Source organism: Astatotilapia calliptera, chromosome 13 (genome assembly GCF_900246225.1).
Source record: "Astatotilapia calliptera chromosome 13, fAstCal1.2, whole genome shotgun sequence".
Taxonomy (NCBI): Eukaryota; Metazoa; Chordata; class Actinopteri; order Cichliformes; family Cichlidae; genus Astatotilapia; species Astatotilapia calliptera.
The window spans coordinates 5841065-5863516 of NC_039314.1; the positions used below are offsets into that span (position 1 = coordinate 5841065).

Here is a 22452-nt window from a genome sequence, read left to right on the forward strand (position 1 = left end):
TTCTGTGGCGGTCAGAAAATTTGATGATCTTTAAGCTACATGAGTGATATGGGTTGAGTATGACTTTTGCAACAAACGGCAAATATAACACCAAATTCGTGGGAGGATGATAAGATGAATATAATACATACTAAAATCAAACGATTTGGGATATATAATAAATCTTAAAAAAAAAAAAAGATGTTAATAATCTCTGTGATGATCATGCAAACTTCTGTTCAGATAGGCCAAACTGTTAAGGAGGCGATGTGGTGCATATATACATATATTCTATGATTGATCAATATATTTATAATCGATCTTTAAGATATTGCTTCAAAAAAATGCCAATAACCCCGAGGGGTTTCAAGATGGTTGTCAAGTGACAAGGTGCTAACATTAGCATGCTAACATTAGCTTTCTAATTGTTGATGAGATGCAGCGTGCTAAATTAGTTCTATGACACAGTAAAAAAGTTTTTTAGTTGGGTAAAATAATTCTGTTCGAGTTTTAAAGCTCAGTGTGAGACAGAGTGTTAAGCCTTCAAATGGCTCTGCTGTTTCTATAATCCAGTGTCACCTAGCTAGCTAAGCATTACAAACGCTCACACTGTACTGAGCTAACACGTATTCAGTAAATTTGATGTAATATTGTTAAAAGCGTGGTTTAGTTTTAATGAGAGTCCACTTACAGATTAAACAGGGATCACATTGGGACATTACACACAAACAAAGAGGAAAAATAAAAAAACAGTTACATTTTAATGCTCAACAGCAACTGACTCCTCCTCAAGATTTATGAGCTCATACACTTTACACACACTGAGGGATAAAAAAGTGAAGCTCTAAGAAATATATTCTCTATCATATTGCATGTTTAGTTTATGTATTTGCCACAACTGCGTTCAAAAGACAGTACAGATAGTACAAATACATAAATATCATCGAGATCTTAGCAGTCAATTGAAAAGAGATGTGGGCTCCTGATATGTTGCACTGTGACTGTGGCTGTAGAATGTTTGTAGCTGTGATCTGAGAACTGTCAGCCCTATATTTATGATCGCTTCATTTCAAATAACTGCAGGTATTTCTGCAGAAAATCCACTTCAGGCATGGATGAAGTAACTCTCTTGTGATATTATTTTTTCAGACAAATATTGTTTCACACATTTTTACATTAGTTTTCCAATTCTTTGTCTAAAAAGTGTTCCTATTCTTTTTTAAACCTGTTAAAAAAGCCTAACTATAGATGTGTTGTTGTGCAATCAGTGAAATCAACTGCACTTGATATCCAGCACAGAACAGACGGGAGGATGGTGACAGTAAATGTTCAGGTTTCAGTAAACTAAATCAAGAGAATATGTTCACTAATTTAATTATGTTGTGGAGAAAAAATACAAGATTAAACGTATTTGAATTAAAATGACTTTTATAATCCTCTCTAAACCTATATAAGTGGGATTTGGTGTAATCTAAATGTGAGCACAGATTGCATTCCAAATCGCACTGCCCTGTGCTTATTTTAGATATTGCATAACAATGTTTCATAACAAAAAAAAAATCTGAAAAAAGACAGGATATTCATTATGTGATAAAAAATCATTTCAGGTTCAAATCACTGAATTGAAATAATTCCAAAGGCCTGAGTTCTTTACAGTACTATCTATAATACTATCCATGACACTTAAAACTCTTTGTGCACTGTGCATGCTGTGCTTAGTCTACGTGACAGCTTGTGTATCTGCAATCTGGTGTTTTTTTTTCTCATACAAAAAATATTGTTGTAGATGCTTGATAGACTAGAAAACTACACTTAAAATAAACAAAGAAGCTTGATTTGTATGACAGCACTTCACGAATCCTGTGGTCTGTGACAAGGCAATTGAGGTTTTTTAAATTCATCCTTTATGTCTCATTGCAAAGAAAAACAAAGGCCACATATTGGGATGAAAGTGGCTACACCACACATGAACACTGAATAATCACACTTTTGACAGAATTAAAGGCTATGAAAGGTGTCATTTAAAGACATACTGAGAAATGATAGTCGCCACTTTTTTGCTTGTATTCATGAGAACAGCTACCTTGGAAGTAAAGTGTTTGTGTTTTAGCCCCCTTTAGTGTTTCTTCATGCTTCTATAAGGAAGAAGACACAAGAAAAGCAAGAAACTGAGAAGATGAACCTTTCAGGACCATGGTCAGCTCAAGCTCAGTTGAGACGTTGAATCATCACGACTGAGAGAAATGTCTGCAATTTCTGTGGAAATACACTGAAACATTTTAAAAAAAATCCATCTTAAATAATTTTATACTAGATGCAAATTCAATCAATGATATAACTATGACACATATTCTGCTGTTAATATGTTAATATGATATAAGCTGCTAACATATAGAATAAAAAATAACTATAGCAATATAAGGTGCAACAATGTATAGACACATCTGAAGAAAAAAGTATTCTTTTCGGGTGTTTTTTCCCTTTCGATTCGTTTCCTCTTTTAACGCGTCTTTTGATTGGCTCTCTCCGACCCTTGTAACCAATCAGCCTCCGCCTGCTATGGAGGAAGGAATAAATGCAAGATGGCTCCTCATATAAAAACAGTCTTCTGGGTCGTCCTCAACGTGCAACAAAATAACTCTTTAAATCTTATCAGGTTAAAATATTTATCTGCGAAGAGTTCTGAGGGGTGAACTGGGCTTTATGTTAATGGTACTTGGCGATATTTTGTGGAAGAAGACAGCAGAGAGACGACCGGGGCAACTTTGAAGACATGAATTGGTTGTGAACTCTCTCTCTTTGGTAGACAGAAGCACACTGTTGGGGCCTCGGCTAGCTAGCGGTAGCTGCTAGCTAGCTAATGACTGTCTGCTGTTATCTGTCGTACTGGAAACAGCGTAGCAAGAAAAGTTTCAAGTTGTCGGGTGCCTGTTGGATGTAGGACGCTGAAGTGCCCACAATAACTGACCATGGCTGTATCGAGGTAAGATACGTCTGTAGTAGCTCTGTTTATCTATCCCAGGGTTTTTTTTTAGCTATTAGCTAGCGGGCTTGCTAATACCTGCTAGCTTTTGATTAGGAAGAGAATGGCATGGCGACGCCTGACAAACGTTAGCAAGTGTAATGTTACAGTGTGAATTGGTCGCCTCTTGTGATATCCCTCGAAGTGTTAACGTAAGTTTGGGCTCGTGTTCACTTTCAGGTGCGACATTAAAATACATCCCAGTACTCTGTAACACTCTGCTGATGCCGGCGTTAAGTACAGGTTAATTAACGTTGCTGTGGAGTTATGTCAGTAAAGCTGCTTTGCAAACAAGAGATGCCACCACTGGCTAGCCGCCTCTGCATGCACAACCAGTTAATGTCAGTGTCCGGAACAGTTGCACCTGTAAGTCAACCGTAAATACACTCAGGTGTAGTCCACCTATAGTTTGTTGGGGGATTGTTGTTATGTTGTTTCTCTGGTACTGAAGACTTCACGGCTCTTGTGTAGCTGATGGCATGTAAGTCCAGTTTTCTGATTCCAGCCCAGCAGGTTTTCCTTATAGATCAAGAAGATCCTTTATGAAACTTCTTAAGTGCTCCAGTTCATGCCTTTGCATTGTAACAAAACACAGAGATGGCAGGGATAATTTTGACTTAAGTGTGTTTCAGGGGCTAGTTTAGTTTTCATAACAGCACACTAAACAGGGGTCACATAGGAACACTGCACACAGAAGGGGGGGAAAAAAAGGGGGGGGGGGCATCCTTCTTACCTCCTCTGCCTTCAGAGTTCATTACACAGAGTGAATCATGAAAATCACACACCCACATCTGAAAGATTTTAAAAAACACAAAAGAAAAGCCCATTGCATTCCAAAGCAAATGCTGCATTGGAAAAGTTCTGAAAGTAAATGACTCCAACAATGGTTAAATATTAGAGAAGTATACTTCTCTAATATTTAACCAGTTATGTTAATATTAGAAACCTAAACAGTCACACTTCGATGATAGTTGTTTGTTTTTTTTTTAAGTCCAAATTTTAAAACTGATTTTTAGAGACGTTTGATTTCTTCCAAATATTCTTGTTGTAAACAGAATTTCTAAAATTTGTGTCGAGTCCACGTGTTGTGTGTATATTAGTGTGCGTTCATCTCTTGTCCAGATTAAGTGTTTGTAGAACCTGAAGGGATATCTGCACATCCCTAATCCACTTCACTTTATTAATAGACTGCTAATGACCTTGGTGAAAGACTGGAATCATTAGGCAGGTTGCTTGGGTGCAAAGCCAAGAAAATAAAGTAGTGACTCTTTTAATTAGTTTACATCTTTAATTATTTGCACCGTAGAGCATCAAAAACAGATGGACTGATCGTAAAATTCCAGGATGATGCAGATTTAATTAATTAATTAATTTTAAATTAACTCCAATTATATTAATGGGTAACATTGAGAGCTTCATTCTTAGGAAAAAAATGCTTTCAGTATCTTAAATCTTCATTACATCATGTTTGAACATTAAGTGATCCAACAGGTTAATGTTCTGCTGCCACTGTTAAACATTGTGTAATTTGCTGACTGGACAGTGGCTGTCAAGAAGGTCCACGCTGATGTTCTACTGACTACTTTCAACCTTGATTTGTTTTCTTTTGTGTGCTTCTTGTAACCTGTCTTTAGACTTGACCGATTATTTATCCTGCTCGACACTGGAACCACACCAGTAACCAGGAAAGCAGCAGCCCAGCAGCTTGGAGAAGTGGTTAAACTCCACCCACATGAGCTTAATAACCTCTTATCAAAGGTGTGTATTTTCATATAATTGTGATTAGCTGTGAGGGTTGTCACAGGCTATCGAGCAGAAAAAATATTTTTCTGTGTATATTCATGTGTACACACCTTCATAGCTGTAAGGTGTACATATGTGACAAATATTTTGAGAATTTCTTGCAAAAGAAGAACAATATTTTTAAGTTGTCTGTAGTAGTGCAATGCTTCTGGTGACTTGACGCCATATTTGCTTTGCATGTTTGCTGTCCAAATAGAGTTGGTTATGCAGACTGCAACTGTTTTTGTGTAGTTGCTGGTGAACTTTTTCTCAGCTTCAAGTTGGGACTTAAAGGGAAAGAAAACCCAGCAGTATCAGAATGTCGTCTTTGTTTGTTTTTTCTAAACAACCCTGTTGGCTATACCAGCCTGAGTATCCATAAGTGCTCTCACACTCAGATGTGTGGAATATTAATAATGTCTTAAGGCATCTGTGTTTCCAACCAGATTAATGAGCTGAGCTTCATTATTGTATACAGAACAATCCTATAGTCTTGAGCTTTGTGAGATTGTATGGGGTTTAACTGGGGCGCTTTTCTCTTATCACAGTTTACAATCGGGTGTATATTAAGTTGCAGTGATGAATGCTCAATTTAAACATGGGCAAATTTTCAAATAACAATGTCAGATTATGTACAAGTAATTCCTGTGCATCACAAGATCAGACTCTATATGTTTTTGTTTTTGTCAGCAGCTGTCTTAAAATATGGCTATCTTGGGTACACCTCTTTGGCTGTATCTGTTAAAACTTTCTGTTTGCAGCCAATTGTACAAAGAGTCAATGCAATCTCTTTTCTGTCATTTATAAGGTCTTGACCTATCTAAGGAGTCCCAATTGGGACACCCGTATAGCAGCAGGCCAAGCTGTAGAGGCCATTGTGAAGAATATTCCTGAATGGAAACCAGCTCCAAAGCCTAAAGAAGGTGAGCATTTGTGCCTTCTCATTAAAATATTTAAGTGATGAGTTGGAGGTATATGCATCACAATAATCATTTGTTTTTGTGAAGTGATCTATTCTTTTGGTCAAACATGCTTATGAAAAAATTCAGACCACATAGGTTTGACTTAGGTTTCATATCAGTTCATAAAGTGACTGTTTTGTGTGAAAACTTGCGTACTAATTATTAGGTGCTTAAGGGTGTAATTGAATACATACTGGTTTAACACATGATGCCCTCTGTTGTGAACTGGAAAAGATGCCTAAAGTAGGTGTCCATGCCCCAAATTGATGTCTTTTTGTCTGTTTAGTTTCACACTAATTAATATTTTTTGTAAAATAGTGAAATGTTGCATCATTGTCTTTTTGTTTTTGCGAGTTATAACCTTCTCTGTGTTATATGCTCTGTGCTAATTTACCTACAATTTGAATATTGCACCTTCCCTTTCATTTTCACTTGGCTACACCATTTGAAATGACAATTTAATATTATGAAACTTTGTGTTTGTTCTGTAAAGAGTCCTGTGAAGACCTGTCTCCAGAAGAAACATCTTGCGACCGGTTGAGTTTCTACCACTTTGACATCTCCCGCCTGCTGAAACACGGGGCATCTCTGCTGGGATCTGCTGGGGCCGAATTTGAGCTGCAGGATGACAAAACTGGTTTGTAGTGACTCTTCAAATATTATTTCAGCTGCAATAACATCTATGCTCTTACACCCTCTCCCATGCACACGTCTGAACCTGCACGGCCTCTTGTCTGATTGTATGTGGCGTTTACCAAAGTGGAAGATTTTAAATCTGCATTTTCCTGCTTGTTTTTTTCCATTGAGGAAAGACATTATCTAATAAGTTTTTGATTTAAAATGAAGACCATTGTAACAGGTTGAAATGTGTTTGGACAAATGCCAGTCAAACCTGACCATTAAGACTGCTTTGTTACAAATTTGAATACAGTTTGAAAGGAGAAAGTTGTTCGTTCTTATCTTTTGGTGGTCATTTGAATTTGTAGTTCCTGTGTATGTCGTAACGCACGTAATGTCGTTTCCCTTTGGCCTCATTTGACTTCTCATTCTTGGTCCCAATATTACTGTTTACTAAATTTAACAAGTTCAGTGTGACATTCAAGACCATTCATAATGCTGTCTGTTGTTTAACGTAAATCTTTTGTTTGTTTGGGGGGGTTTTTGTCAGCTACATGCACTTTGAGCCAAAGTTTCTAAAGTTTCCAGCCAACTTCCTGTCATTTGTTCTCAGGTGAGATGGACCCCAAAGAACGTCTTGCATGCCAGAGAAAGCTTCTTCAGAAGAAGTTGGGTCTAGATATGGGTGCTGCTATTGGGATGAACACAGATGAGCTGTTCAACGACGAGGACCTGGACTATACCTGTCAACCCAATGCCCTCAGAGCACACGGAAGCAAAGCCACAGCTGGATCCAGCTCCGGAAACCACTTGGTGAGTCTCACTCAGACCTCTCGAGTCACCATATGTTAGCACACATTTTGTCTCTTTGAGTTTAATGAATTGTCAAAGGGAAGTCTTAAACATACCTCTCAGTGTAGCCAGAACTTTTTAGGCTTAAAAGATGCTATTGCAGTTTATACCTATACCTGTTGCACTGCAGTATTAAAAACTTGTCTGTGCCAGATTTGTTTTTGTTTTGTTTGTAAATGGGTCATGTAGTTTGATTTTCATGTCGTGGGCCCTTTTTGTGAAGTTCTGCACGCTTCCTGTGAGTATGCACGGCATAGCAATAGAGTAGATTCATCATCTTTTTTTATTTCTGCCTCATCAATATTTGTGGCAGCTTCCAGTTGTTGAAACTGTCACTATGGTTCTTCATTTGCTGGAACACTTGTTTGCAGAAAGTCAAGCACAGGATGAGGAAATTAAAATGGTTTGTGTGTGAATAGGCAGAGGGAATGCTGTTGTTAAGTCAAATTGTTGAATGTTGTCATTGTGTTTCTTAAATTTGTAAAGTCTTAGTTCAAACTATAGAATCAAAGACATTCCTTTGTCTCTGACCACCTGTCCAGCCAATTTGGTGCTGGGTGAGGCTGACGTGGGTTTTATTGTAGATACATTGTATCTGAAAGATCTGTTTCTTGTGTTGTACACTTCCTGCTTTTATGATCCTTTTGGTGAGCAGGAACACACACACATACACAGTGCCTTGTCTTAGCACCATTGGGGGGGTTTTACAGTGGGAGGTGCTTGTGCTGTGATGTGTATTGTAACAGTTTGTCAATAGAGAGCTGCTCTTTGAAGGATTTGGGCTAGAGACAGGTGATGAGCATTATGCTCCACCACCTGGTTCTGACCAAAGCTCTCCCTCGTTAGCGAGTTAAAGACCGGTTGAAGATGTTCTGTCTTGTTTTTCGTTCTTCATGAGGAATAAGTCTCTAAACTAGCGGGGCCTGTGGAAACAGACTCAACAGCTGTCAGCTTAGAGTTGCTGTTTATTATAATTGGAAAGTTTTCTTGAAACAGTATCCCCACTTTGAGATTCACTAGAGGAGGAATTTCTTAATTAACACCACTCTTTTGTTTTTTAGACCATTCAGGCAGCTGAATTGATCGACTCAGAGTTCCGACCAGGCATGAGCAGTCGTCAGAAAAATAAGGCTAAGAGGATGGCCAAGTTGGTAGCAAAGCAAAGATCCAGAGACATGGATCCTAATGAAAAGAGGTAGGACTATCTATATATTCTGGATTCTAATCAAAACTGTATGTTTGGAAGAGTGCATGTGTTGTATTTTACATGGGTTTTTTTTTTTGTTTTTTTTTGTCAGCGTACTTACAGTTTTTTAAGATTCGAGAGTTATCATATCCTGTGACTTTCATTTGTCTTTAACCTTTAGTAACGACAGTTTTGAAGGTGAACCTGAGGAGAAACGAAGAAAAACCACCAACGTAGTCACTGAGCAACCAGCAACAGAGCATAAGATCCTAGTCGACAACGTTCCGGATAACTCCAGTCTATTCGAGGAGGTAAGCAATCAGAAACAAGTCGGTGAAGCTGGTATAGATGACAGTGTCAGATAGCTGATGCGTTATTGTTTTCTCCTTAGACGAACGAGTGGCCTCTGGAGAGCTTCTGTGAGGAGCTTTGCAATGACCTCTTCAATCCCTCGTGGGAGGTAAAAACACAATACTTATTTTCACTTGATAATGTAAGTTGAATGAGAGGGGGTAGAGTGGGCTCAAAGAATAACCACATGTGTTGTTTTTGTTTCCCAGGTTCGTCATGGTGCAGGCACCGGTCTTAGAGAAATCCTCAAGTCCCATGGTGCTGAGGGAGGGAAGGTGGTGGGAAGCACTGCAGAACAGGTAGGTCTCAACCACATCTTCAGGCTTTTTTTTTTTTTAAACAGCTGAGTGAGAATCGGACATGACCCAGACTGTACTGATATTTTGATGCAGATGTTACGGCAGCATCAGGAATGGATAGAAGACGTGGTCATCCGGCTGCTGTGTGTCTTTGCTTTGGACCGCTTTGGCGATTTTGTATCTGATGAGGTAGGTTTGTTTGTTTATCAACAAATGTTTTTTGAACATATTTGTCCTAGAGTTTTTCCACTCCTTTGTACATTCCCTTACGCGCCTTACTGAAAGGTTCAGCACTCTCCATTCCAGGAATTTGCAGGCTGTGTAGGGACAATGCTAAAGGTTACTGTTTTGTTTTTTTGGGGGGGGGGTTGTTTTGTTTTTTGGTTTTTTTGTTTTTTAAGTGTGACACATGTATATAATAAACTTTTTTTTTTTTTGATTGGGTGCTACATTTCTTTATAAAATTCCTTCCAAAATCACTGTTTTCAAAGAAATTAAAGTAAATTCTCAGTAAATTATTAATTTAGCATAAACTAGATAAACTAGGACTTCACAGATGCAGGGAATTGAGGTCTGATTGTGACAGTGTGTTACCATGTTTAGCCTGTAGGAGGAAGCCAAACTTTTTACTTATGTTTGTCAGATGTGTGTCACTCAGCTCAATCTGTGTCTTTGGCTTTGATTTAACTCTTTCTATCACAATCTTGCTCTCTTCCTTTTGACAGGTAGTGGCTCCTGTTAGGGAGACGTGTGCTCAGACACTGGGTGTGGCCCTTCGCCACATGAATGAATCTGGTGTTTCGAGGACGGTAGATGTCCTACTGAAGCTGCTGAAAGAGGACCAGTGGGAGGTGCGTCATGGAGGCCTGCTGGGAATCAAGTATACCTTGGCTGTTCGTCAGGTACACCATCTCTATCACTGTGCATATGATGAGTTTTGAATAAGAATAGCAAGATTCGACATTGTATTTGATTCGAGTAGCGTGTGGCCATGAATGTGAATTGTGGGGAACAGGAGGTGTTATACTTGGACAAAAAGCTTTTTTCAGACTGGACGCATATGTTCTCGTTGTTATCTCGCTTTCTGATGCTGTATACACACATGCTGATTTTCATCTTCTCTTTTGTGTCAAAGGACTTGATTGCTGTTTTACTTCCCCGTGTGCTCCCTGCAATCACAGACGGCCTACAGGACTTGGATGACGATGTCAGGGCCGTGGCAGCTGCAGCCCTCATCCCTGTGGTCAGGGGCTTGGTGCAGCTACTGCCCAATAAGGTGTGAAACAAAACCAGTTTCAATTTCTGTGGTGAAATGTGCATTCTGTTAGTAGTTAAACTTTCTGCTGTCCTTGTTGCTTATTAATTTAGTCTGAAAACTTAATGTCTCTCAGGTACCCTTCATAGTGAACACACTATGGGATGCACTTTTAGACCTGGACGATCTGACTGCTTCCACCAATAGTATTATGACTTTGCTGTCCTCGCTGCTAACCTATCCACAGGTTCGACAATGCAGGTCAGTTTCAAGCTTATGCAAAAAAGAGACTAATAAAGTAATATATCAAAAAATACTGTTGATTTATTGAATAATAGGAGACTCACAATACCAGAAATTGGTTCCAGCGATTCCATATTTCAAACCTTGACTCCAAACCATACACAGCTTTTGCAGGGTGTCTTCATAAGAGCATTAAGTGCTGTCATAGAATTTTGTCAGTGACCTGACATTAACTGACATTATTAGTAACTTGGGGTGAAAGCCAACTCACAACAGTACTTTGTGTTAAACACTTTTTAAATGACCTAATTTTCCATAAAAGGGCACAAACAGACAATACACTCCACAGAACCACAAGCACAAAATTAGACGAGCGCCAACTCTTTAGCTATGACCCTTTTTTTTTTTTTTTTTTCTCATCCCAGCATGCAGCAGTCACTAACTGTTCTGGTTCCTCGGGTATGGCCATTCTTGAGACACACTATATCATCAGTAAGACGAGCAGCACTGGAAACGCTTTACACACTACTGTCTAAAGCTGACCAGGTAAAGATCTAACAATAATAATCGGATAGTAAATCTACATATATTTACAAAAATATGAGCAAAATATTTCTTTTGTTTTGTTTTTTTAGCTCTTAATCCAGCTTTAAACTGAATTGCATCCCTAATAATAAGGTGGCGTTTTTGTGGTTTTGCTGTTCCAGAGCTGTGCAGCGTGGATAAATCCCATCCTACAAGACATGCTGCGGCATATCTTCCAGTCTTGCATACTAGAGAGCAATGAGGAAATCCTTGAACTGATCCTAAAGGTTTGTTACATGACTCACCTAACTACTTTGGGTTAAATGACAAACTCTGTCCAACTTTGGTTATAAAACACAGCTGGAACGATACAGACGATGCTGTATTGTCGATTTTTAATGTAAATGTTAAATTTTTTATTTTTTTTTTATACTTGGATAGCACATATGGGAGACTTTGATTTTTTTTGCATTGTTAATCTGCGTCTTTTATGTGCAGGTGTGGATGGAGCTGCTGTCTCAGGCCCCCCAACAGTATGTGGTAGCAGCCAGCTGTCCATGGATGGGTGCCTGGCTCTGTCTCATGATGCAAGCTTCCCACATTCCAATAGACCTGAACATGCTGCTGGAAGTAAAAGCCCGCTCCAAGGTTGTATACTTTATCTTTATACACATAAAAACTTTTATTTTCAGCGTATCTTTTGTTTTAGAAGTAGGAAGGAGCAATTTTACAGTGACAGGAATTAATATGATACATTTAAACAAAAGGTCAGCATGACATAATTTGGAATGATTCAGTGTTTCCACTTCTATTTTTATCAATGGGTTCATGCAAATAATGCAGATTCCCTATCACACAAGTCAGTGCACCTTGCTGTGGTTGCTAGGTTACAGACTGGCAGACAATAAGAGTCTTACAGCCATGTTCTGCATTTTTGAGCCAGTGGAGCTTAAACCTTAACCGTCTGGAGGAGGAAATAAGAGACAGGGGATGCACTGGCACACAGAAGCGTGCACCCACCCACCAAGTGGCTTAAATGCCGGTTTAACGAGGTGTGGCGGAACTGAGGAACAATAAAAAGAACTTGGGATGGACAGGTTTGCTTTGCATGTAATGAACTAATAGTGTTAAAAGAAGGGAAGCGGACAAATGTCTACAGAAGGTGTCTTTCCACTCTTAAAACCACGTCAAACATGTAGATTTGGCATCTTCTGAAATAAAACAAACTTTAACTAATATCATGTTGTTCAAACAGGATAAATGTGGCACAAAGGGACGTCAAGCAAGCAGTCAGGTGAAGGAAACTGTTCAGGAATATATAGCGGGTGCAGAGACGGTGACAGATGACCCAGTTACGAGGGACTATGTAGTAGTTCGTGCTCGACTTATGGCTGCCAAGTAAGTTTTCATAGTTATAATGGGAAGAAAACTCTTTAACTTAATGATCTTTAACTCTCAAGAAATAACTGGAATTGCTGACTAAGTGATCGAGGTTGCGTTTGCACTGACTGCTCTCTTTGTACCTGTGTAATCCAGATTGCTGGGGGCTTTGTGTCGGTGTATTTGTGACCCTCAACTCAATGCTGCATCCCAGGAGATCAGACCAGCAGAATCTTTGGCTCAGCTATTGCTCTTCCATCTCAACTCCAAGTCTGCCCTGCAGCGAATCGCAGTGGCATTAGTGCTTTGTGACTGGGCTGCACTGCAGAAGGTAAAATTCAGTTGTTGAGATTTTTTTTTTTTTTTTTTTTTTTTTTTTTTTTGTTAAATAAGATTAAGATTTCTTGACTTGGCAGCAAAGCAGAATCGGGCTTTCAGAAGCTGAAAGGTTTTCTCTCGTATCTTTTCAGGATTGTCAGTCGGTGTCATCCACCGTGCTGCCTCGTCTTCTGGCCATTCTGTCTGAGCAGCTGTATTATGATGAGATCGCCATCCCCTTCACACGCATGCAGAATGAGTGCAAGCAGCTGATTGCACTGCTTGCTGATGCCAACATAGACCTCAAGGACCGCCTCAATTGTAACGTTTTCACCATTGATCAAGCCAGTGAGCTGGTAAGTCAATACACACACATGTGCACTGATAAACCTTTGACACACGATTATCAGATTGGTGAAGCACCGTGATCTTTATTAGGATTTTGCAGCATGTTTGTCATCTAGGTATGGTGTCTCAACAAAACCATGAATGATTTTTGATCAAAAACTGTAACAATTCTTGGCTTCGAAGGTTAATGGATATTGCACTCTGTAACACATCAGACTCTTTTTCAATCACACCCTTTATCCCCCTCCTGCTTGTTCCCTAGGTAACCACCATCTTTGCAGAGTCAACAGCCGGGTTTAATGTAAAGTCCAAACAGTGGCCAGCCCTGGACAGCAAACGGCAGCAGGCTCAAGCGACTGTGATGGAGACCAGCACAGAATGGCAGCAGCTGCATCTGCGTGTGCACATGATCGCAGCCTGTGCCGTGATTAACCTGCAGGTGCTCCCCGACAAACTGAACCCACTCGTCAGGCCTCTGATGGAGGCCATCAAGAGGGAGGAGAACACCCTGATCCAAGGTTATGCTGCCTCTTTTATAGCCAAGCTGCTTCAACAGTGTGCCGGACGCTCGCCGTGCCCCAACCCTAAGATCATCAAAAACCTCTGTGCCTCAGCCTGTGTGGACTCTGCAACCACGCCCTCATCTGCTTGCCCCGTACCTCCGACACAGGAAAATGCCAAAGGTGAGACCTTTTGAAGCTTGGCTCTATTTTCAGTCTGTCAGCTACAAACAGGATTTTAAATTTGGGGTTTCAGTGATGTTTTAAAAGGTTTGACTCGTGAATATAAAAATCATGTGTTAACACTGATGGTTTTCTTAATTGTCATGCTTTCAGGGGGTGGCTTGGAGAAAGACGGCATGCATCACATGGTCAATAAATCTCGAGGTATCATCACTCTGTATCGCCACCAAAGAGCTGCGTTTGCCATCACCAGTAAGAGGGGTCCAGCTCCTAAAGCGCCAAAAAACCCAACCACAGAGCTTCCTCCTGGCAGCACCATCAGCTCAGAGAATGATGAGGTACAGAAGAACTAAAGTACATTTTCAACACATTGAGCTTAAAACCAACAACGCCATGTTGTCTTTACTGTTCTTGGTCTTTTTTTCTTTCATTTCAGAGCAGGAAGCCATTTCTTATTCAGAGACGAGGTGCAGAGTTCGCCCTAACAACTATTGCACGGCACTTTGGTGCAGACCTCACAAAGTCTCTGCCATACCTTTGGGAGAATACGGTGGGACCACTGACGTCAGTGGCAACAGAAAATCAGTGCATTGGTATGTTGATTATGTTGATCAGGTTTTGATCTTTGATAGACACTGGTGAAAATATCGTCACCTTGATTTTCACCAATATAGACCTGTAACTGTCACTTAGGAACATAAACTGTGCTATTTTAGATTTAATTGTAGATATCTTAGAAACTAAAAGCTGTATAGAGTCTCACGATTCAGTGATCAGTGGAATGAAAGGCCTCCTTTCACCGAACCGATTCTCTATATCCTTCCGTGTTTTCACATCGTTAAGATGTACAGAGTTGTTACTCTGAATCATTGTGTTTCATGTGTTGTAGATAGGCAGGCCCAGCTGGAGAGGGGCGACGCTGCAGCTCAGGAATTGGTCAACTCTCTACAAGTACTGGAAGTCATGGCAGGAGCCATGGCTGCCGAACTCAAGCCTTTGGTAAGTTTGATCCATTTTGACTGATTTACTTTGATCATTTTTTATGATTATCATGGATTTGGAATCCGTGACATTTTATGGAGATTGTTGGACTTTTTTTTTTTTTTTTTTCCTTTTCCTGCAGTTATTGGAACACCTGCCCCATTTGTTCACCTGCCTCCAGCACCCATACACAGCAGTACGTCACATGGCAGCACGCTGTGTTGGTGTGCTTAGCAAGATAGCCACACTGGAGACCATGAACAGTTTCCTTGAGTGTGTATTACCCTGGTTAGCTGCTATTGATGACTGCACCAAACAAGAAGGCGCCATCGAGGCTTTAGCCTGTATCCTTCAGTGACATTACCTTTCAGTTTTTTTACCTTTCTGATATAAGAGCACTCCAGAACTGATTTATTTGTGCCTTTATTTAGTGTATTCCTGTGCTGTATTTTACTGTCCTTGACCAAGACTCCTGCAGGTGTCATGGAGCAGCTGGATGTGGACATTGTGCCCTACATCGTGCTGCTGGTAGTACCAGTGCTAGGCCGCATGAGCGACCCCAGCGACAGCATTCGTTTCATGGCCACACAGTGCTTTGCTACACTCATCCGCCTGCTGCCACTAGAGGTACGAGCACCCAGACAGCAGGCTAAAGTGCAGTTTTAATAATTATTTAATGTTTACATCAGGGATGTCAAACTCCTTTTACACTGTGACCTACATACAGGGTATAGAAGTTTAAGTACAAACTTGATCCCTGGGGTAGCTGTATATTAGAAAAAGAAGTACAATTGCCTCAAAATTTCTGCTGAGAAATAGTACTTTAGTAAATCTGTCGCCATGAATCCTGATCAGTAAGAAAGCTGTAAAACTTGTGAAAGTCCAGAATTTATACCTACCTTTACATTTTCCACAGCTGTACAGTGGACAGGATTGGAGTCTTTGCTGGGCAAATTTTGGCCCCCGAGCCTTATGTTTGACACCTCTGGTTTGGACTCTGAGTAATGTATTTTCCTCTTTTCTACCAGGCGGGTATACCAGACCCTCCTGCCATGTCTGCTGACCTGATCCGGCAGAAAGCTAGAGAACGTCACTTCCTGGAGCAGCTGCTAGATGGCAGAAAGTTGGAGAACTACAAAATCCCGGTGCCCATTAAAGCAGAGCTCCGGAAGTACCAGCAGGTTTGTGTCACGTTTAAGGATGCCCACCCTGTGGATATTTTGACACACAAACAACTTCTGGAACATTTTAGTGCTTGAGCTGTCTCATCACCTCCAGTGTGACCGTATTTCTGCCACATTAAAGACTGAGGTTCTCTTAAATGCGGAAGGCTGGCAACATAGATAGAGATGCTGACAACAAATGGTTTACTTTACAGTAAATTTTAAAGCAGTCAAATGGAGGTTAAGTAAATGTGCTGGCTCTTCTTTGAACTGGCTTCTAGCAGCTCTACTGAGAACAAATCTATCTCTGTAATACAGAAGTGAAGACATCCTGTTTGAAATGTTGCTGAAATCGCTGCCACATCCTTAGCATCACTAATGTAACTGACTCATAGGCACTGAAACTGATGGGTGTCATTGAAGAGATTGTTTTGATGACTTTTGTCTAATCATTAGTATGATTAACCAGTGAAACCTTGATATTCAGTGTTGTGGTATTTGAGCGTTGGTGTGTTTAATCTTGCAGGATGGAGTGAACTGGTTAGCATTCCTGAACAAATACAAGCTGCATGGGATCCTGTGTGACGACATGGGTCTCGGCAAGACGCTGCAGTCCATCTGCATTCTGGCAGGCGATCACTACCTCAGGTACTAACAGCACTGTTACAGAGATGGAGTACGTGCTCAAATATATTATCTGTTTAAACAGTGCTATGCTACTCTATGCAGTCATTGTCAGAGGCTTAATAAGTGTGAGTTGTTTTACGCCCATTTTTAATGTGGTTTAAATGCAGACAAAACACGAGTAACCTCCACGAGAATAATTTTTATAGGTATTACTCGTCCACATGCCTTATTGCCCTATAAAAGACAGAATATGGTTTGACAGCTTGAATACCAGCGGTGGTCTGTCCAGGCTCGGTGCATTCTTAAAGCTGCCTTTGATCTTTGACCTTTAAAACTCTGATCCAGTCTCGTGTGTGTGTGTGTGTGTGTGTGTGTGTGTGTGTGTGTGTGTGTGTGTGTGTGTGTGTGTGTGTGTGTGTGCGCGCGCGCATGCTCTTCAGGGCACAGGAATATGCCAAGACTAAAGCAGCAGACTGCAGCCCCCTGCCCTCTCTGGTGGTGTGTCCTCCCACGCTGACTGGCCACTGGGTGGACGAAGTGGGCAAGTTCTGCGCCAAAGAGTACCTCAACCCGCTGCACTACACTGGGCCTCCTACAGAGCGGATGCGGTAAGGATTAGTCAGAGTTGACTGCAGGAGAATGATTCATGCTCTCATTTTTTTTGTAAAATTGAATAAGTGAGGAAGAACAGTTTGTGTGTGGGTAGAGATAAATGCATTTATTTGAAGCTAAGTAAACATGTACTTCTTTTCAGGCTGCAACACCAAGTGAAAAAACACAATCTTGTTGTAGCCTCTTACGATGTTGTCCGAAATGACATAGATTTTTTTAGGTGAGTGCTACTCCAAAGGTTTTTTGTTTTTTGTTTGTTTTTCTGTTTGTTTTTGTGTTTTCTGTTCTGCATTTTAAAGTGATTTTATTTCTTTTTACTTTTCTAGAAATATAAAATTTAATTACTGTATCCTCGATGAGGGTCATGTGATCAAGAATGGGAAAACCAAACTGTCCAAAGCCATAAAACAATTGGCTGCCAACTTCCGAGTCATTTTGTCAGGAACGCCCATTCAGGTGAGGCTTCCTTTGTGATCTGAAAAGGAAATGGAGATTTCCATTCTTTCCATGTTTTCTGCAGCTCAGAGTGGAATAATGTTTAATGCTCTAACTTCAGAATAATGTCTTGGAGCTCTGGTCGTTGTTCGACTTCCTAATGCCGGGCTTCCTCGGAACAGAAAGGCAGTTTGCTGCACGCTACGGTAAACCAATCCTAGCCAGCCGAGACGCCAAAAGCTCATCGAGGGAGCAGGAGGCAGGTATGTGAACCCCCTAGTTTTTGTTTGTTTTTTCAGATATTAGATTTTCTCTCATTCTATCTGGTTACTCTTACTGAATGTGGCCTACCATTAATGTTGCCTTCTCCATGTAGGAGTCCTGGCAATGGAGGCCCTGCATCGACAGGTACTACCCTTCCTTCTGAGGAGGATGAAGGAGGATGTCCTCCAGGATCTTCCTCCTAAAATAATTCAGGACTATTACTGCAACCTGAGCCCTCTACAGGTATTGACCCATAATGACCTTGGAGACATTCCACATTAGTATGATGAACAGTAGTTGGAATGTGTGTTTGCAAAGTCTTGGTTGGAATCCATGCTGGTAAAACTTGTTAGTGGCACAGTTTTATTGATTTTGGCTTCGTCACTGCCTGCAGGTTCAGCTGTATGAAGACTTTGCAAAGTCTAGAGCCAAGGCCAGTGTGGATGACAGCATCTCTGTAGCTTCTACAGAGGAGGAGGAAAAGCCCAAGCTGAAGGCCACAGGCCATGTCTTCCAGGTATGTGTGGTTTGATAAATCTGGTCTTTGCGGTTCATATGTGAAGAAAGTTTGTCCTGACCATAATGTGTAGCTTTGAATTGTTCCTTTCTGGTAAATGGAAAAGCAAATGTTTCTTAAATATTTATGCAGTAGAATATGGTGCCTGCATACCCCCCACATATTTTCCACACCATGGCAGAATATAAGACAGACAAAACAGTGGCCTGCTCATGAAAACTGTAGGCTTATAATCTCTCTTTTGCCTTTTACCCTTAAAATTTGACATTTGGAGATTTGACTCGTCAGTGAGGAAATTCTTGCTTGTCAGTGTCACACGGTTTCCTCATTTGTCCTCCTGATGACTGACATCTTAAAATCTGTATCAATGTTTTTTATTATTTGCATCTTATAAAACCTTACGTGAGTTTTTAACAGTCTTTCCTTTGCTGATGGTTCGCCGTGTTAATAGTTGGGTTTATGTCTTCATTCTTTAAGGCGCTGCAGTACCTGCGGAAGCTGTGTAACCACCCCAGCTTGGTCTTGACCCCTCAGCATCCAGAGTACAAACGCATCACTGAGCAGCTGGCAGGACAGAACTCAAGCTTGCGAGACATTCAGCACGCGCCAAAACTATCTGCTCTCAAACAGGTGAGATATCACTCTTCAGGTCATCTTTCTCACGTCTTCCGTGGACCAAGTGTTTGATCCTGATAACTTTTTGATTTTACACAAAGATATGTAGGAAGAAGAGATTCTATAAGGATGTTTGTTGTATTCAGTTATCCAACCGTTCACTTGTATCTGATTTCAAAGATGCCCCATGCCTTCAGTCTAACACGTTTCTGCTCTCAGCTGCTGTTGGACTGCGGACTTGGTGGTGGTGGAGGATCAGAGGGGGCCACTGAGGCAGTGGTGGCCCAACATCGTGTGCTAATCTTCTGTCAGCTGAAGAGTATGCTGGATATCGTTGAACATGACCTGCTGAAACCCAGACTGCCCACCGTCACATACCTGAGGCTGGATGGCAGCGTGCAGGCCGGCCAACGTCACTCTATAGTTTCCAGGTTAGCTCATCTGTACAGTTGCTCGCTGTCAAACACAGAAGTCTGCTCAATGCGAGTTTGCTAAATGAATGCAAGACTAGGATTTCTTCTTTCTGTGCCTCAGGTTTAACAATGACCCATCAATAGATGTGCTGTTGCTGACCACCCATGTTGGTGGTCTGGGTTTGAACCTGACTGGTGCAGATACCGTGGTGTTTGTGGAGCATGACTGGAACCCAATGAGGGACCTGCAGGCCATGGACCGTGCCCATAGGATAGGACAGGTACTGTTGTTGAACACACTTGCTCAGCAGAATATCAGTGTGTAGACAGATTTAGGCAGTCCAGGTTGTTTTGATGACTCTTAACCTTCCTCTGACACTGAAATTGCACAATCAAATCCCGCGTAAAGAATTGACTTTCTTTTAGTTTCACATTGGATCAGCCTTGGATTGTATCAAGAGGCTGCTGCTGTCTAAAGCTAGTGATGCAAAGAGAAGCAGTTGAAATTAGATTGGCATGAAAGCATTTAGTACGTTCCATTTGTCTTTTGCAGAAACGGGTGGTGAACGTGTACAGGCTGATCACACGAGGTACGCTGGAGGAGAAGATCATGGGACTGCAGAAGTTCAAGATGAGCATCGCTAACACTGTTATAAGCCAAGAGAACGCCAGCCTGCAGAGCATGGGCACAGACCAGCTCCTCAACCTCTTCACACTCGACAAGGTGAGAGCAGCTCTGTCCTCTAGTGTTTGTACTATTGTTACTGATTTCTAATAACAGTCAAATTTTTATGTTCTCCACTAACACATGCACGCATCTTTCCCCTGTGTTTGGCTGAACTCCCTTGTCTGTAAATGTGTTTCAGGAGGATAAAGGTGAGAAGGGCGAGCAGTCATCAACCTCAGGAAAGACTTCCATGAAGTCAGTGCTGGACAGCTTGGGAGAGCTGTGGGACCAGCAGCAGTATGATTCAGAGTACAACCTGGACAGCTTCATGCACTCTCTGCAGTAGCACTGTGTGCAAGTCCACCCAGCATCCATCAGGCGTCTCGCCCTCTGGCCGAGCAGGACCCGGTCAGAGCGCGAGGAGACCCCTATTGCTGCAGCCACATGCCTAACACCGCCACCTTAAATAGAGTAACGTTAAGGAGTCCCTGAAGGATAATACTCTCAGTACATTTCCCACTGCGATTACTTACCCACAGCCAAAGACCTGAATCGTTGTCGTTCTACAGTCGATAGGTATGCAGCAACATCACTCAAACTTATTCTCATGAGGTAAGTTACCCAGGTCCTTTGCAAACCTGAGAGAATAAAACCATGTGATGATGTAACAACTGTGAAAGACGTCGTCTACAGTAGCGGAACGTTTTCCACTCTTTCAAGTGCACAGTGTTTCATAAGTAAAGTTATCATTTATAGTTACAGCAGCAGGCGCTACTTTTACAGCTTTCTACCCTCTGCTCATATCACATTGCCAGAGTAAACAGTGTTAACTGCTTCAGATGTTACTACCTAGATGCACCTTCCTCATGTGCGCCCTCTTCTACTACCGCCGCCACCTCTCACAAAGTCTTAAAACACCGTTATACCCACCTCTCTGCCTGATGGATACAAACATGTTTTTGTATGAGAAAAGGAAACAGGGAGAGAGTAACAAGAAGCCACAGGATGCCGTCACACAGTGCTGGCTTTTTATAGCACAACGCTGAGCTCAGGAGCGGGTTGTGCTATGTCAAGACGACTCCCGTTCTTCAGACCATGCCCTGGAAGAGTCTGTTCACAAAAAATGTGGTCATCAGGAGGCCCTGTTTGAGAAACTATATTCTGTGTCCACCTTCTCCACATGTACTGTAAAGAGACTGACCCGGGAAAGCACTGCGCGTCAAAGCAAGTTTACAGAGATGGAACTGAGGAGGCCAAGCTGTGGCTGATACCTGAAACTTGTCATAAGTATTTTTAAAAAATGAATAGACTTGTACATAATTGTCTAATTGCTGCTTTTTGTTTATGATCTTGGGATTGTAATAAATTCTACAAACCTTTGAGTCATGTATTTTTCTTTGGACATCAATGGCCAGTAGATGGTGTGGTTGTACATCCAGGGAAAATAAAAACTAGAAGTGAATACATGTAACACATTTCCACATTGGTCTCATTTGAACCTAGGTAAATGCAAAATTTACCACTCCACAGGAAAGCATGGTTCAAATGGATCGGTGGGTAAATTTAATTTGTCTGATGCTAATTTGTAACTTTCTAAAGACATCTTGTACAAAAAGTGCTCAGAAAAGTGGGAATTTTATCAGAGGAAGGAGATTGTGCTATGTTTTGTTTCTTTTAAGCTAACGTTACAGTGTGTTTTTCATTCTCACAGCTTGACCTTTACATTTTCCAGTGTAATTTGTAAGTGGCCCAAGAGCACAGACCTTTAAATGTTACTGCGGGGGCCAAAGAGCGTAATGAAAGTTAGTATTGACAGATTTTTATTTTTCATGTTTGGGGGGGTTGCAGCAACAAACTCAGAAGCGGTAGTAAGCAGTAGCAGCATTAGAGCTCCATGTTTTTGAGTCACAGTCATACTGCAAATAATCAAGACAACAGAGGTCCAAGTCAATAATCATCAAATCCTCACAGAGGTGGAACCAGTGCTCCAGTCGGGTAATAAAAACTTTAAAACTAAAAGTCATTAAAAGCAGTGGGATGTTTTTTGTGGGGGAAAGGAGCATATTCCTTCATGTGATAAGATCACAACATGAGACCTCCAGTGTTCGTCTACCCAGGGAGCGCCCATGAAACAGCAGGGACAATGCGGTACGCTATCCAGATCGACATGAAACGCGTATCCGTAGACAGGAATGTAGATGGTAGATGTATAGATATAAAATGGTTGGCATCATCAGAATCATGATCTTTTTCATTTGTAGGCACACTTGATTAAACAGATATAAAATGTTGTCATTAGGGGGTTTTTTTTTTAGTGCCAAAGAAACTGGCAGGGGGGGCAGTTAACTTAGAGGG

The 22452-nt window shown here is 41.1% G+C and overlaps 1 protein-coding gene across 1 annotated transcript; it reads left to right on the top strand.

The window, feature by feature from the left end:
* The first annotated feature begins 2543 nt into the window (after positions 1 to 2543).
* btaf1 (BTAF1 RNA polymerase II, B-TFIID transcription factor-associated) lies at positions 2544 to 21479 on the top strand. The gene is made up of 38 exons (XM_026190162.1): positions 2544 to 2962; positions 4636 to 4759; positions 5592 to 5706; positions 6239 to 6382; positions 6977 to 7176; positions 8277 to 8410; positions 8583 to 8712; positions 8793 to 8861; positions 8962 to 9051; positions 9145 to 9240; positions 9777 to 9953; positions 10187 to 10327; positions 10443 to 10567; positions 10975 to 11095; positions 11257 to 11361; positions 11573 to 11722; positions 12330 to 12472; positions 12611 to 12785; positions 12925 to 13128; positions 13383 to 13803; positions 13957 to 14141; positions 14240 to 14396; positions 14693 to 14802; positions 14927 to 15128; positions 15263 to 15411; positions 15813 to 15965; positions 16474 to 16595; positions 17015 to 17182; positions 17329 to 17406; positions 17513 to 17642; positions 17743 to 17884; positions 17998 to 18128; positions 18280 to 18402; positions 18880 to 19032; positions 19237 to 19448; positions 19552 to 19711; positions 19984 to 20154; positions 20297 to 21479. The coding sequence occupies exons 1-38, from the start codon at positions 2949 to 2951 to the stop codon at positions 20441 to 20443; spliced, it is 5571 nt and encodes a 1856-aa protein (XP_026045947.1). The 5' UTR covers positions 2544 to 2948; the 3' UTR covers positions 20444 to 21479.
* The last annotated feature ends 973 nt before the right edge of the window (positions 21480 to 22452 follow it).